The following is a 15,283-nucleotide window of genomic DNA, read 5'->3' as shown; positions in this document are numbered from 1 at the left end:
ATAACTAGAGACTCCTCAAGGCAGTAGCTCCACCTTCTATGCATTGGGGCCAAAATGCTACTCAATACCTACCGATGTCAGTTCAGGCATGGGGGCAAAATGGACCACTGGTTCTCTCCAAATAACGTGAATACTTGGACAGGATAGGGTCAGCATAAGAAGGTATGGCAAAGAAAAGAGGAGATACATAGCTCTGGGCAAAATGAGAATTTAACCCAAGCCAGCAAACAGTAAGTTAATGCAAAGCTGGAGAACTGACAGCTGCTGAACCAATCTTTCCTCCATTTATGAAACGTGCTCCCCGAAATCTGGGCAGATTTACATACACAGTTGCCAAGTTAGCAGCTGACTGTAATTAAGACGACGACCAGTTATGAATTCAAGATGGAAGTTTCACAAATATTTCCATTAATCAAGGCATCAATTATCAGGAAAATCATGTACTGCTGTCAGCGAATCCCACCCAACAGAATCCTGAACTAATCTCAGGGGCCCCAGATCCTCCTCAGACAAAATGGCATAAACTAATAAAATCACGAAAATGGATAAGGTAGAAGAAATGAGAGCACCCTTGGAGAAATGCTGACGTACATACTATCTGGTAAGTTGTGGGGGAAGCAAAAGGGACAATTCCCCAATCTGAAACCATTCCTGTAAAGGGGCGAGACGACAGAGCTACGCAGAGCCCGTGTGCCAGGCCTTCCAGAGGCTCCATAGCACAGTCCTCACACCCGTCCTGGAGGCCCTCGCAGTCTCCGCTTGCAACTGCACAGTCTATGGCTAGAAGGTAATGGGAATGATCAAGGTTCCCCAATGAGTCCTAAGAGCCTGTCTGGATCCCCCGTGCCTGGATCATCTCACTGGGCGCGGCTTCAACAGGGAAGAACGGGCCACAGATCCTTCACACAACCGGTGTGTGAACGGACAGCTGGCTGGGACAGTGTGGTCTAGGCAAGATGAAGCAGGAAGTCACGTGTGCCGGGAGGCCTGGCTACAGCTGCCAGCAGAGAGGTGCCCTGCCCACCCCACAATCTGCCACTGGCTCCCAGTTAGGTGGAGACATTCACTGGCCAGCTGCTTTGGCTGCCCTCCTTCCCTGCTATGGATTCTCAGGGCCAGAGGCATTTTTCCTCCCAGCTCTGGGGGACATTGAAAACTTCCGAATTCTAAAGCACTGGGTGACAGGCCCTGGGACTGCGTGGCATCCTACAGAAACCTGGAGCAAGCATGTTTCCTGTACCTAACAAGACTACGACAGGGCCTACATTGTGGTCCTCTCCAGATGCCTTGTGCACAGTACATGGTCAAGGCATGCTTGCTGAAGTGAATGTCATCTCAAAGACTATTTCCTGTTTACTGTGGTAACCACACACTGTCAAGTTGGGGAGGCACTTTATACCCAGCACCACACAAGCCGGAAGGTTTCCTCTATTTCTAAATCCTAGGTTTGCCCCTCTCACCAAAACACTACGAGCTGCAAGAACTATTAAGTCCCAAGACATGAGAACCCTATTTCAGTATAACAGGTATTTAATGAATGCCTGAAAAACTTTTTCTTAAAGTTTATTCATTTTGAAAGACAAAGTGAACACACAAGCAGATAAGGGGCAGAAAGGAGGAGACACAGAATCCGGAGCAGACTCTGCGCCAGGAGGGCAGAGCCCGATGCAGGGCTTAACTCATGAACGGTGAGATCACAGCCTTAGCCAAGATCAAGCGTCACATGCTTCGCTGACTGGGCAACCCTGGCACCCCTCTTTAGAATTTTTTAAATGAGCCACTGAAAGTCACTAAGACCCAAGTTAAAAAAAAAAAAAAAGAATTTTAATCTCCTAGGGCTACTGGCATCTTAATATAAACTACACAGACCATGTGTCTGGGAAGGGCTCTGTTGTCATTACTTCTCTAGGCATTTACAACTCCAAGTGAGCAACTCTGTGGAGTGTAACCTGCTAAGTGTGTATGTGTGTAGCGGGGTGGGGGGAGGGATGAGGAAGGAAAAGACCAAAGGAAAAAATGAGGTCAATTTTAGCAGTGAACAAATGAGAATTAAAACTTAAAATGGGTTTGGGACACCTGGGTGGCTTCGTCAGTTAAGCTGCCAGCTTGGAGCCTGCCTGGGATTCTCCTCTGCCTCTCCCCTGCTCACTCTCTCAAACTTACAAAAAAAAAAAAAAAAAGGAAAGAAAAGAAAGGAAGATGGAATTCGCAGGCTCCCTGCCTCCTCAGCGTGCAGGTGCATTGTGATGATGCCCATGAAATGCCAACTGCTGGCAGAGAACATGTGGCCAGGGCAGAAAGCTGGCACTAAAGATCTAGTAAATCACGTCCAGGGCCCGAGTGAGTAACAGTATTTTAGAATCCGTATTTAATGCTAGGGTTCCAGCTAAGGGCAATGGACTAGGATCCATCTGGCGCAATCCATTACTGGTAGAATTGCCTACCCATGACAGGTGACAACTGCCATCCACCACTTGGGTCTCTCGTGATGCAGGGTGGGGAGCCTAAGATGCCTATTCAGTCTATTCAAGGCTATTATCTATTTTTTGCTGAAATTAGCACTGAGCTCACAGGATGCTATATGAGTAAATTTATACCTGAGCTAAATGCTTAAGTTCACAATAATCCTCAAACCCTGTCCTGTTAGAGGCTACTGATTAGGGATAGTTGGTAAATAACATTTATCCAAGGGCATCTAAGAGCAGATAATGTAGGGCCGATATTTATCCTCTTAAAAAATGGCTCCATTCTTCCATTTTAAGATAGATTGTATACTTCAAACTGTATTTTGCCAAAGAATGGTGAACAGACATCCTTATTTCAAGTCACCATAACATCAAGAAAACAATGGTCATACCAAGACTGAGGGCTAATTCCTCTTAGGAGATTGCTTGCCGCCCTAGAGACTGACACCTGAAGGAATACATCTGCAACACCAACCCATTTCCACTGCTGGTCTAGAAGAGGTGGCTCTGTCCTGTTCTTTTGAAAATGCTTTCTAGCAAAATGTGATTTATACAAACAGGGACAACCATATCTTTTTCTTATTTATAGAATATGTAAAAAGTCTCAGCAAAACAGGAGTCAAACTGATCATTAGACACATTATGTCAGGTAGGAAGTAATAGAAGTTTTTCTTGTCTAGTTTATAAAGTCTCAAAATTATTCCAAAACAAGTTTCTGATAGTGCTTGAGCAGAGACAGCATCAGCTTCTCCCGTCAACTTTGTAGAATAGTTTTTCTTTACATCACAGCTGACCTAACAATATTCTATTGAATGCAACTCAGCATCTTAAGCAATCACCAGACCTTTTTTAAGTTGTGGAATCCACAGGAACATGACTGACACGTACAGTCATCCATAACCACGGACCACACAACCATAATCTATTCCCCACCCCGCAGTTGGCTGTAAGAAATGCCCTAAACAGAAAGAAAGCAGAGACCGCATCATGGATTCAGCCTTTCATGTTGAGAGCCAGAATCCAAGGACTTTGTCTTGAGACAGTGAACAGTTCCAGTCTCTACTTTCTTATTGATAGCTTTTTTTCCCCCCTGGCAAAACTGTCAGCCCTAAGTTCCTTTAAGGGCACTTTTAGAAAAGCATCCTTTGCTCTACTAAAATCATACCCTCCCCATTTCAAAAAAATTTGCTTACGTGTGGTGTGTTCCAAATGCAATATCCAACTTTGCCTAGGATAAAAAAAAAGAAGTTGAGTCACTTTTAATAAACTCAATATCCCTATCTATTGGAAATTAAGTTAGAAAAGATTCAGGACAACTTTGTTTTTACTGCCCTCTAGTGGAAAGGCCCTGGATTGACAATACAACTTTGAATAATCCTATCCAGTGAGGCTCATTAAAGTTAGCCAGAATGATTTTATACATACTGCATTTTAATAAAGTATTTTGAGACAGAGCATGAATCCACAAGAGATGGGGGGAGAGAGGGGGAGGGGGGGGAGAGAGGGGGAGGGGGGAGAGAGGGGGAGGGGGGAGAGAGGGGGAGGGGGGAGAGAGGGGGAGGGGGTGGGAGGCGGGGAGAGAGGGGGAGGGGGTGGGAGGCGGGGAGAGAGGGGGAGGGGGTGGGAGGCGGGGAGAGAGGGGGAGGGGGTGGGAGGCGGGGAGAGAGGGGGAGGGGGTGGGAGGCGGGGAGAGAGGGGGAGGGGGTGGGAGGCGGGGAGAGAGGGGGAGGGGGTGGGAGGCGGGGAGAGAGGGGGAGGGGGTGGGAGGCGGGGAGAGAGGGGGAGGGGGTGGGAGGCGGGGAGAGAGGGGGAGGGAGGGAGGCAGGGAATCCCAAGCAGGTTCCATACTGTCAGCACAGAACCCAACGCAGGGCTTGAACTCATGACCAATGACATCATGACCTGAGCCCAAATCAGACACTTTCACTGAGCCACCCACCTGCCCTGATACATACCACATTTTTAATTACAATAATCAGAAACAAGAAGCCTGATTTCTTTAGTTGAAAACCAAAAACAAAACAAAAAAAACAGGCAAAACAAAACAAACGAGAACCTATGCAAAGTTTTACAATTACATATCTGGTTTATACAGAAATTAAAGTTATCATAGTTTCCAGAGTATATTTAAAAGAACTCATGTGGTAGCAGCACACATTATCATGTTAAAAGTGGTCTTCTATTGGTAACATAGCAACTGCTGAAAAGAGGTAACAATTTTCCTATTACAAAATGGTACCTTCACAAATAGGGGTATTAAATTTAAATTTAAAACATTTTAACACCCAATACAGCAAGACCTTAGTTAAGCAGAATATGCCCCGAGATGTAGGCCATGAAAGAGTTAAACAGAAAGGCCCCAACAGTGAGGAATGCAGGTGGGACACAGATTGCATCTTCACAACTTTGCAAGACTTAAATCTCTAAGCCTCATCTTTTAAGTCTTTCTTCTCCTCTTTAAAATAAGAATACTGTTAGGGGATTCAGAATTTTAGGAGTAAATGACAATAACATGAAGTGCCTGGAAGAGAGGGCCTGAATGGGGGAAGCACTCTACAAATGGAAGAAAATACTACTAAAATCAAGCCCTCCACCCCAATAGGGCAGATGTGTGGACCTGTTTGCTGGAGGCAGAAATGGGCAACTGGAACACACAAGTGAGTAGGACACAGCCTGTCTTGGGGTTGCTCAGACAGGTGGCCCCGCTCCATACACTTTTAAACTCCATGTTTAGGGATGCTCACAGACCAGAACCCATTTGTGTGGTCTGCCAAAGATGACAGGGAAAAAAATAGGTCTTTAAAATTACAAAATTAGAATGAGGACTGCTTCTCTGTAAACTGATGATTAGCTCAGAAAGAGCAATGGTCGGGAGACTTGGCTTTTGAGTTTAGTTTTGCTGTAAGTTGTTGCCTCTCTGGCAAAATTTTAGTACAAGCACATGGATGATAATTTCAACAGGTAATAGTTAATGGGGCAAATGCACCAAATCCTTGGCTCAACAACCTAGTAAAGAAGACTATTAGCAATCCATCCTAAAGATGAACAAGTTAGGCTTGAAGAGGTTAAGTGATAGACTCCATGACGGTAGGTGGAGAACTGGGACAGAACCCAGGCGATATGACCTTGACCACCATAAGGCCTCAACCTCTGACCCAGTCCCCACATATGCAAAATGTGAGTATCTGTTGATTCTGTGCCTGGTATGCCTCCATTTCATCAAATGACACTATGTTGCCAAAAAAACAAAATAGCCAAGAATTCATCTTATAGACAAGGTATAACGGTATTTTAACAAGTTATGATGGGGCCACAATCCTACACTTCAGACTAGAGCTGGGTGGGACCTTCTGAACAGCTCTTTGCAAGAGGTAAAGAACACAGTGGGTCGTCATGCCCTCTAGTGGCCGGCCTGGTACACGCCACCAGACATGCCCCACACCTCAACTTTCGTGATTAGGTACCTCGTATTTGAAAAACACTTTCTATGTCCACTGATTTCATCACTGGTTTTTAGGATTCCTTTGTTATTTTCTGTCCACTATTAATCTGATGAGAACTATCCTATTGCAGTTTAACCTCTTCTTGTTTTGGAAGCATAAGCACAACAATGGGATTTTAGCAACTTCGTAGCAGAGGCTTATCTATGTAGGTGAGCCACCAACATGTTGGGTAAAGGAATGCCGGTTTTAAAATTCCAACTGTAGAAAGTACTGTGGGTTATATCACAGGAAAAATTTGAGACAGGTTCCAAATTGATCCGATTGAGATTTCTCACTTTCAATGTTTAAAAATAACCACATATGCACAGGTAACATTTTGTAGTTGAAACATTAAAAGGAATTGGAACTCTTACATTTTATACGGACAGGAGAAAAGACACTGGAAAGAAAATGGGAAAAAAAATAGGTTCTATGCAGTTCACTCTGGTCAGTGCACTCCAAGAGCAGAAATCTTGAGGCAATTTTACCATGGCAGGGAGACAAAGGGGCTTATGGGAGGGTCTTATCACGGCTGTTCACAAACAGACTGATGAGCCTCCTGAATAGCAAAGGTCAACATCACACCAGGCACTTCAGAACCACTATTGCCACAAGAAGGAAATCCTACTATGAAAAATGCTTGCTTCTCTCTCCCCAGTTTGCCTGCTTCTTGCATGAAGTGCCACACGTAATATTCCTTCAGGCATGGCATCAAAAGCAACCAGTTATGATCAAAGTCCAAGACTTACATTATATTTTTACGTACTGGCTGAAAAGCATTAGGACAGAATTAAGGAACTGTATCAAGAACCTGGCCAACTTTTTGGCCTTTTCTGCTTTGCTTTGGTCCCAGCGAACCAAACAGATATACCTGTTACAAGACCACTTAGTGTCCCCTCATTAAGTTTGGATCATTTCCATCATGACTCACACAGCTAGTTTTTTAACAGGCTTAATTTGTTCATCTGTCCAGTGTAGACCTTGGATGCAATTCAGGTGGAAAATTTGAAAGGACTACAGGTCAACTGTCAGCAGCAGCTAATACCAGTCAGATAAGTCGTCAAAATAAAAAGTTTCAAGTTGCACTCACAGAAAACAACAGCCACTGAATTGCATCCAGATAACCTGGTCAGGTTCGAGGACAGTGGCAAACTAGATGCAAACAGGAGTACCAGCAGGTTGGGAAAAGATTGGGATTGTTACAACTAAAGAATGCTTGAACCTGAAAGAAAACTAAGGTACAATGGAGAACTTTAAATACAAACATCAGTCACCTCTGCAAGAAGATTTCTTTTATGTGGCTCCAGAGATGGGAAGTCAGGACCCACGTACAAAAAGTAAAAGGAAATGCTGAGGATTAAATTTTCTGTGTCAACTTGGCTAGGTCACAATACCCACACATTTGGTCACATGTTGCCATGAAGGTATTTTAGATGAGGTTAACAGCTTTAATATTTTGAAGTTTTTGTGAGAGAGAGACAGAGTGCAAGTGGGGGAGAGGCAGAGAGAGAGCGCATGAGAGAGAGAGAGACAGAATCCGAAGCAGTTCCAGGCTCAGGGCTGTTGGCACAGAGCCCAAAGTGAGGCTCTAACTCACAAACTGCGAGATCATGACCTGAGCCAAAGTCAGACACTCAACTAACTGAGCCACCCAGGCGCCCCTAGATGAGGTTAACATTTAAGTTAATAGACCAAATGCAATAGATTACTCTTTGTTTGGGACCTCAACCAGTCCGTTGAAGGCCTAAGTGAAGGACCAACTCCCTCAAGGCAGAGAGAATTCAGCCTCCAGACTGTCTTTGGACTTAAGCTGTGGCATCTACTTTTCTCAGTCTCCAGCCTGCAGGCTTACCCTTACAAGATTTGGGCTTGCCAGGCCCCACAATCATGCGAGCCAGTTCTTCTAAAATAAGTCTTTCTGCACAAACATACCCTATGGGTTCTGTTCCTCTGGAGAACCTAATACTGAGATACCAGGTCAACATAAAGAAATATCCTTCCAACACAGGGCTACCCACACACAAGACAGGTTATCCCAGGAAGCCTTTAAGCCAAGGCTAGACAAGTATCTGTTGATGATGGAGAAAAGATTCTTGCCCTTAGATGGGTGGACAGACTCCATGTCTACATGTCCTTCTAACAGAGTAAGCATGATTGCAAACAGAAGTAGCTCACCTGGCAGAGGGAAATGTTTTCATAAGGCTTGGCCTGGGCATGTAAGTGAGCCTTGGCTTCTCGTTTATCTCCATGCACAAGCAGGATTGGTTTCTTCCTGAAAGGAGATCAGAAATATTTAGAATACATCTTTTCTAAAGCTGGAGTCTTGGCCAGTTAAGGAATGCTAGTTTCCTTACCACACGTGTTTCTGGCCTTAGTGGTAGCTGAGTACAGAGCTAACAGAGTACTACTAATGAGTTAATCTTCACTAACCAGTTACCTTTACAATGGGGTCATGTGGCCTGATCCCGAAACTCTGCTGTGACCCAGAGATGTTGTGACTCCAGAAAATTCCTAATTATCATCTTTGGTCCAAAATAACACAGTTTGCTCTGTATTCATGGGTTCAGGCTTAGACAGATTAAAAGATAAACAATTATTGTTATCTCGTATGATGTTCTTTTCTTTCCCTTCCTTTGGACCAAGTCAAAGAGCATTTCCTCATTAGACTTATATGTACTCAACTCCTGTGTACTAGGTACTATCCTAGTCCCGGGAGATACAACAGTGAACAAGCCCAGGCCCACGGCATGATGCAGACTCATTAAGAGGTGGTTATGTTTCAGTGAAACAAGGCATCATCTTGTGACCAAGTGCAGCTCAATGAAATTTAAGTGTTGCGTGGGACTTCTAGGAGGCTGCTCAGAGGGAGCAGAGCTGGGATGTGGCCCTTTTGTCCTTTTTCCTTCCTGCCACTTGGAACACAGACCGGTGACCTGGAGCTCTGGGTGCCATCCTGGACCATGAAGGCATCTGAAGACATGCACCAGGATGGTGGGACAGAAAGACAGAATGGGTGGCTAAGTCCCTGAGAACCACGGCAGCCCCCAATCCAGACCACGAATGTCTACCATCTAGACTTGTTAGGCTGGAGAAGTTATTTCCTCTCATTTAAGCCACAGTTATTTTCGCTTTTCTGTGACATCCAGCTAAAACTAATTCTTTGTGTCACAGGTCAAATACAAGCTTTTGATGGTCCAAGCTGCTTGGGAAATTTCAATATCATTTTATCTACTATTACTAGAAGTCTCCAGAATCTAATGTCCTAAATGCACCAAGGACTTTGAGGACCCTTACAGTCATTTTCCTGTAGGAAAATTCCTCCATTCCTCCATTCCACCTGCTGCTATGGGACTCTGCTAGGTGAATGTCGGAAACAAGACAGGTGGCAGGTCACTGTGTGACGCTATCTTTATTTTGTTTGCACTAACACCAGGCTAAGGAACCGTGAACAACACTGAAAAATCCATCACTTCCATAATCTGGATAAAGGAAGGTTCTAAGACTCCCTTCATTAGCTCCTCAACTACAGGAATCATCATTTGCAAAGCAAAGATTCTTTGAACACTGCTGTGCTAAGTGCAGCATGGCACGCTTCCAAGTCTAGAAAGCAGGTCGCAATGATCTTTTCCTTCACACTAATGTCAAAGTTCTCATTTAGGTTGGCATTTGTCCTTCTGTGCTTCAGGACACAACAAGACAAATGCAAAAATCTGTATTAGGAATGCATGTGATTAGTTAGAAGAGCTCAACAAATGCTGTTTTCCCTACGTAACTCTGATTTTGTATGCTTAATAGTTTCAAAAGATACTCTAAGATGAACAGCAGTTGCTTGAGAAATGCTAATCTTGTGTTTTAATGTCCCATTACAGTTACGATTTTATCAGTCATATTGTGGTACTCACCTGAACTGTGGTGGATACTGTTTTACGAGCCAGTCCACATCAAAGCAGTAGTTAAACTAGGCAGGGAAAGAAAAGGAATGGAGTTATGGGTAATTCAGCCAAGCAATCTGTAATGAGAATAGTTCGGCAACTGAATTGAAGGCAACTCTAGACAAATAAACTCAAAGTATTTATAAACCTGGACATTGATGCTGGAGTACTCAAACCTTAAATACATCTTGAAGGCAATAATACCCAATGCAAGGGATCTGAATCAGTGGAGTAGTGCGTGAGAAAACAGGGTCTGAGGCAAGGATCCTGCATGCTTTGGCAGTATTTGTATTTCTAAATAGTCTTACTACGTATTTTCAACAGCCTCAGATTAATTTAAGTAAAAGGGCTTACAGATTTATCCCTTTCCCCGTAGGTAATTATAAACGAGGCCTTTTACAAAGGAACATTTCCTTTAAGCCTAACTTATGAGCTAGCTTTGTGAATAGGCCTCTGGGACTGGACACTCACTAGGCTTGTAACAATTCTATCTTGACTCCAAGTTCTGCACTGAACTTACCTGTGGGGACTCCTCCTTATGCCTTGGTAATCCTTGGCCCTCTACCTGGACATAGCACCTCAGTCTAGCTAAGAGAACACAAATTCACCCCATGTTCCATCTGGAGACTAGGATTTCAGAGGTCAAGCTGAACAGAAACCATTCAGACAGCTTTGCTTTCTTCATGGATGTGACTGGTTTTCTATTTGAGAGCCTGGAATCATGAACGTAATTCATCAACACAAGGGGACCAGCTCTATAAAGGAGGAACAATCAAACATGCCGAAGTAACTGTAACTTCTACTCCATTCTTTTTGGTAGGTGTAGGAAACCCTTTTCTAAATTCAATCAAACGACTTGGCCTTCACCCACCTACCCAAACCTCCCCAGGAGTTTGGTCCCTGGTCTCCCAGGGACCAGAGTCCCAGGAGATTAACTGTATCCCCAAAAGTCTCTCAGGCTGGAATTTCCAAAGTGACTTCTTGTCCAGTCCTTGTAACCCTTGTATCAGGAGAGCGAGAAGCTCTCCTGATAGAGGCATCCTTGCTCCATGCTGATGGCTGGATACCAAAACTGTGGCTCTTGGTGCCAGGCTCCTGGTATATGCCATCTTGGGGACCCTGCACAGGACTGAGATAGGACCTCATATTTTCCCGTAAAGTTCTTTATCCCTTTTCATCCAAAGAAAAAGCTTCACCATAAACTCACCTGAGCTGAAGACAGAAGTGTCCCAAATAGAGGGGATAAAATATCTGAGAAGACAAAATGTTTATGTCTAATAAATGATAAAACTCTGGTAAAAATCACAATTGATTTAGTCATGGACAGTCAAAATTTGGCTGAGAGAACAGTGAACTGAGCAATGACTACAAAACTAGACTTTAATGCTCCCTAAAACTCAAGAGAAAATTTCTGGGCTATTTATTGAGTTTTAACAAAATACAACATAAAACTAAAACCTCCAACTTCAGAACACAATGACTGGTCAATTCTAGAAATTGCCAATAATGACAATAACGATATGTGTTGTTCTTTCCAGATTCTAGTTTTTATCTCCTTCAATATTCAAGTCCCTCTCTGAGAAACCTCCCAACCCACAACTAGCAAGACCGTCTTCCGCAGCCTGAGAGCACCTACTTCCTCACCTACGACTCCAAGCTCTCATTTCTAGCATCCCAGCTCATCTCTAAGGGGTCCCACCTCAATCTTTCCAACTAGACTTCAAGTAAGATCAAAAAGGTCACTTCTCATAAACTGTACCAGGAGAGGAATTACACGGTCATTACCACTAACTGCCGCATTTGTACAGGACCTATTAGGTGCCAAGTACTGTTCTTATGTCCATGGTGCTGACAGTGGATTTTGTGGAGGTGGAGTTGGTCATTCCCCTTTTGTGGAGGGGTCATCTCCGCTTAGAAGGCTGTCCATGGCCACAGAGCTAGGAAGGGCCAGTCAGAATCTGAAGCCAGGCTGCTATCTGGCTTCAGCACTTGTACTCTTAACCATCAAACTGCCTGAGGATTATTTGACCCATGACTCATTTATTTGACCCATGCTTATTGAGTCCTTCCTATCTGTCACATGTCAGCAACATGCTGGGGTACAAAGATTTCAGCAGTACCCTTAAGGAAGCTATCTTTACGAAAGAGGTATACACAAGGAATGTACTACAATTTCTTGATGGCATCCCATATTTCGCCCCTCCTCGACTTTGAGAATTTGCTAGAATGCCTCAGAGAACTCAGGAAAGCGTGTTACTTACTAGACTACTAGGTTAGTATAAAAGGATACAACTCAGGAACAGCCAGATGAAAGATGCATAGAGCAAAGTATGGGGCAAGGGGTGTGTCCCGTCCACCTCCATGTGTTCACCAACCTGGAAGCTCTCCAAACCTCTTCACAGGTTTTTTTTTTTTTTTAAGATGGTGGCTTCATTAGACAGGTACGACCGATGAAATCATTGGCCATTAGTGATTAACGCCCGCCAGCCTCTCCCCACTTCCTTGGAGATAAGGGGCAGGACTCAAAGTTCCAACTTTAATGACACAGTTGGTTCCCCTTGGCAATCAGTCCTCTATTCTTAGGGCTTTCCAAAAGTCACCTCATTGACCCAGGAGTGATTGAAAGGGGCTTGTTATGAGTAACTGAAGACCCTTCCTTGACCTTTATTACTTTAGAGCTGTTGGAGGAGCCTGGGACAAAAACCAAGTACAATGAGGAACGAAGACCATATACATATACATCACAACATCACATAGAGACACCCTGGGAAATAAGCAAACCAAGCAAAAACTATCTTTGGATTCAGAACTGCAATCTATTTGCATGCTGTTCTTTTTAATTCTTCACCAGGAACCAAGACCTGGCTTCCAAGCAGTGGTTCTCAGACCTGACTGGGTATTAGAATCCCCTGAAAAGCTTCTTAAAAACACATCGCATGGCACAAAAACAGACACATAGACCAATGGAATAGAATAGAAACCCCAGAACTAGACCCACAAACGTATGGCCAACTCATCTTTGACAAAGCAGGAAAGAACATCCAATGGAAAAAAGACAGCCTCTTTAACAAATGGTGCTGGGAGAACTGGACAGCAACATGCAGAAGGTTGAAACTAGACCACTTTCTCACACCATTCACAAAAATAAACTCAAAATGGATAAAGGACCTAAATGTGAGACAGGAAACCATCAAAACCTTAGAGGAGAAAGCAGGAAAAGACCTCTCTGACCTCAGCCGTAGCAATCTCTTACTCGACACATCCCCAAAGGCAAGGGAATTAAAAGCAAAAGTGAATTACTGGGACCTTATGAAGATAAAAAGCTTCTGCACAGCAAAGGAAACAACCAACAAAACTAAAAGGCAACCAACGGAATGGGAAAAGATATTCGCAAATGACATATCAGACAAAGGGCTAGTATCCAAAATCTATAAAGAGCTCACCAAACTCCACACCCGAAAAACAAATAACCCAGTGAAAAAATGGGCAGAAAACATGAATAGACACTTCTCTAAAGAAGACATCCGGATGGCCAACAGGCACATGAAAAGATGTTCAGCGTCGCTCCTTATCAGGGAAATACAAATCAAAACCACACTCAGGTATCACCTCACGCCAGTCAGAGTGGCCAAAATGAACAAATCAGGAGACTATAGATGCTGGAGAGGATGTGGAGAAACGGGAACCCTCTTGCACTGTTGGTGGGAATGCAAATTGGTGCAGCCGCTCTGGAAAGCAGTGTGGAGGTTCCTCAGAAAATTAAAAATAGACCTACCCTATGACCCAGCAATAGCACTGCTAGGAATTTATCCAAGGGATACAGGAGTACTGATGCATAGGGCCACTTGTACCCCAATGTTTATAGCAGCACTCTCAACAATAGCCAAATTGTGGAAAGAGCCTAAATGTCCATCAACTGATGAATGGATAAAGAAATTGTGGTTTATATACACAATGGAATATTACGTGGCAATGAGAAAAAAATGAAATATGGCCTTTTGTAGCAACATGGATGGAACTGGAGAGTGTGATGCTAAGTGAAATAAGCCATACAGAGAAAGACAGATACCATATGGTTTCACTCTTATGTGGACCCTGAGAAACTTAACAGGAACCCATGGGGGAGGGGAAGGAAAAAAAAAAAAAAAAGAGGTTAGAGTGGGAGAGAGCCAAAGCATAAGAGACTCTTAAAAACTGAGAACAAACTGAGGGTTGATGGGGGGTGGGAGGGAGGAGAGGGTGGGTGATTGAGGAGGGCACCTTTTGGGATGAGCACTGGGTGTTGTATGGAAACCAATTTGTCAATAAATTTCATATAAAAAAAAAAACAAAAAAAAAACACATCGCAGGTCCTGCTCCCAGAGTGGGACTCAATGAACCCGGGTGAAGCCCGAATTTGCATTAAGTTTTAGCAGATTCTACCACTGCTCATCCATGGACCAAAGAACTACTGTCAAGCATTTGCTATTGCATGAAAGTAGTAAGTTTCATCTTTACAAGTTCACACAATGTTTAGAATTGTCTAAATATTCCAACTGGATTGAGCAACACCCTGATTTCCTGACCCAAGGAAACAGCTTACAGTCAAACTACTGCATTTGCTTGTCAAAATGCTTTTTTCCCCTGAAAGTAGCTAAGACTGCTAACGAGGGTTCTTGGAGACCATTCTGGGCTACCCTCCTTGTTTTGCCATGGGGGACCCTCTTAAGTGCAGTCTGACACCTCCTGGACACCCAGCATCCACTTACCCTTGATGTGGAGGGCTCCAGAGTTATCCTTTGGCTCAATGCCCGAGACTCTAGTGAGGTAAAATCGGAAGGGGTTCCCTTTATCCAACATGTCCCAAATGTCTTGGCCTTCCCCTGAAGTTTCATACTCCTCTTCCTCCTCCTCGAGCCTGTGGTGTGCAGGAGGGGTGGGATTTCCAGGTCTTTGGGCAGCACTGTCTTTAGAAGAGATGCCTCTCTCCTCTTTGACCACAATGTTCTCAGCCTGCTTCTGCCGGGTTTCTGGTTGCAGCTCATCATCGCTGCTAGAGAGACACCAACCTAGGTCTTCCTGGGAACCACTCCTTTGCCTTTTGGGAGGTGAAACTTCTGAATCTGCGTTGCTGAATTTCACGGGTGACCTTTTCCTTCTATGGGCAGCTTTCCTAGCCTCGGAACAGGTGTATCTTGGCTCATTTGCTGCTCCCTGCCCAGCACGAGGGAGGGAAAAAGTAGGGGGCTTGTCTAGTTTTGGCTTTTCGTCTTCACTTTCATCACTACTGGATATTGTCCACTTTCCATAATCGCCTTCCTGAGACATAGTTCTGGAAATAAAAGACAAATACTGTTTTTCCATTCTCTAGGCCATGACAAACTTGCTCTCAAATTCCCTGTCAGTATGAGTTTCTGCAACACGC

At 44.0% G+C, this 15,283-nt stretch overlaps 1 protein-coding gene across 9 annotated transcripts in view; it reads right to left on the bottom strand.

The window, feature by feature from the left end:
- The window catches only part of TDP1 (tyrosyl-DNA phosphodiesterase 1), a 93,357-nt gene that overhangs the window by 71,548 nt on the left and 6,526 nt on the right, over nucleotides 1-15,283 (bottom strand). For all 9 annotated transcript variants that reach the window (XM_011283442.4, XM_045060359.1, XM_045060360.1 and 6 more), the window contains 5 exons: nucleotides 14,628-15,190; nucleotides 11,087-11,130; nucleotides 9,850-9,905; nucleotides 8,123-8,219; nucleotides 3,659-3,693 (listed from right to left, as the gene is read on the bottom strand). In XM_011283442.4, the coding sequence (XP_011281744.2) occupies nucleotides 3,659-3,693; nucleotides 8,123-8,219; nucleotides 9,850-9,905; nucleotides 11,087-11,130; nucleotides 14,628-15,186 (791 nt within the window). In that variant the 5' untranslated portion in view covers nucleotides 15,187-15,190. The remainder of the gene's footprint in view (nucleotides 1-3,658; nucleotides 3,694-8,122; nucleotides 8,220-9,849; nucleotides 9,906-11,086; nucleotides 11,131-14,627; nucleotides 15,191-15,283) is intronic.

Source organism: Felis catus, chromosome B3, assembly GCF_018350175.1.
Source record: "Felis catus isolate Fca126 chromosome B3, F.catus_Fca126_mat1.0, whole genome shotgun sequence".
Lineage (NCBI taxonomy): Eukaryota > Metazoa > Chordata > Mammalia > Carnivora > Felidae > Felis > Felis catus.
This window is presented reverse-complemented; position numbering and strand designations above follow the sequence as displayed.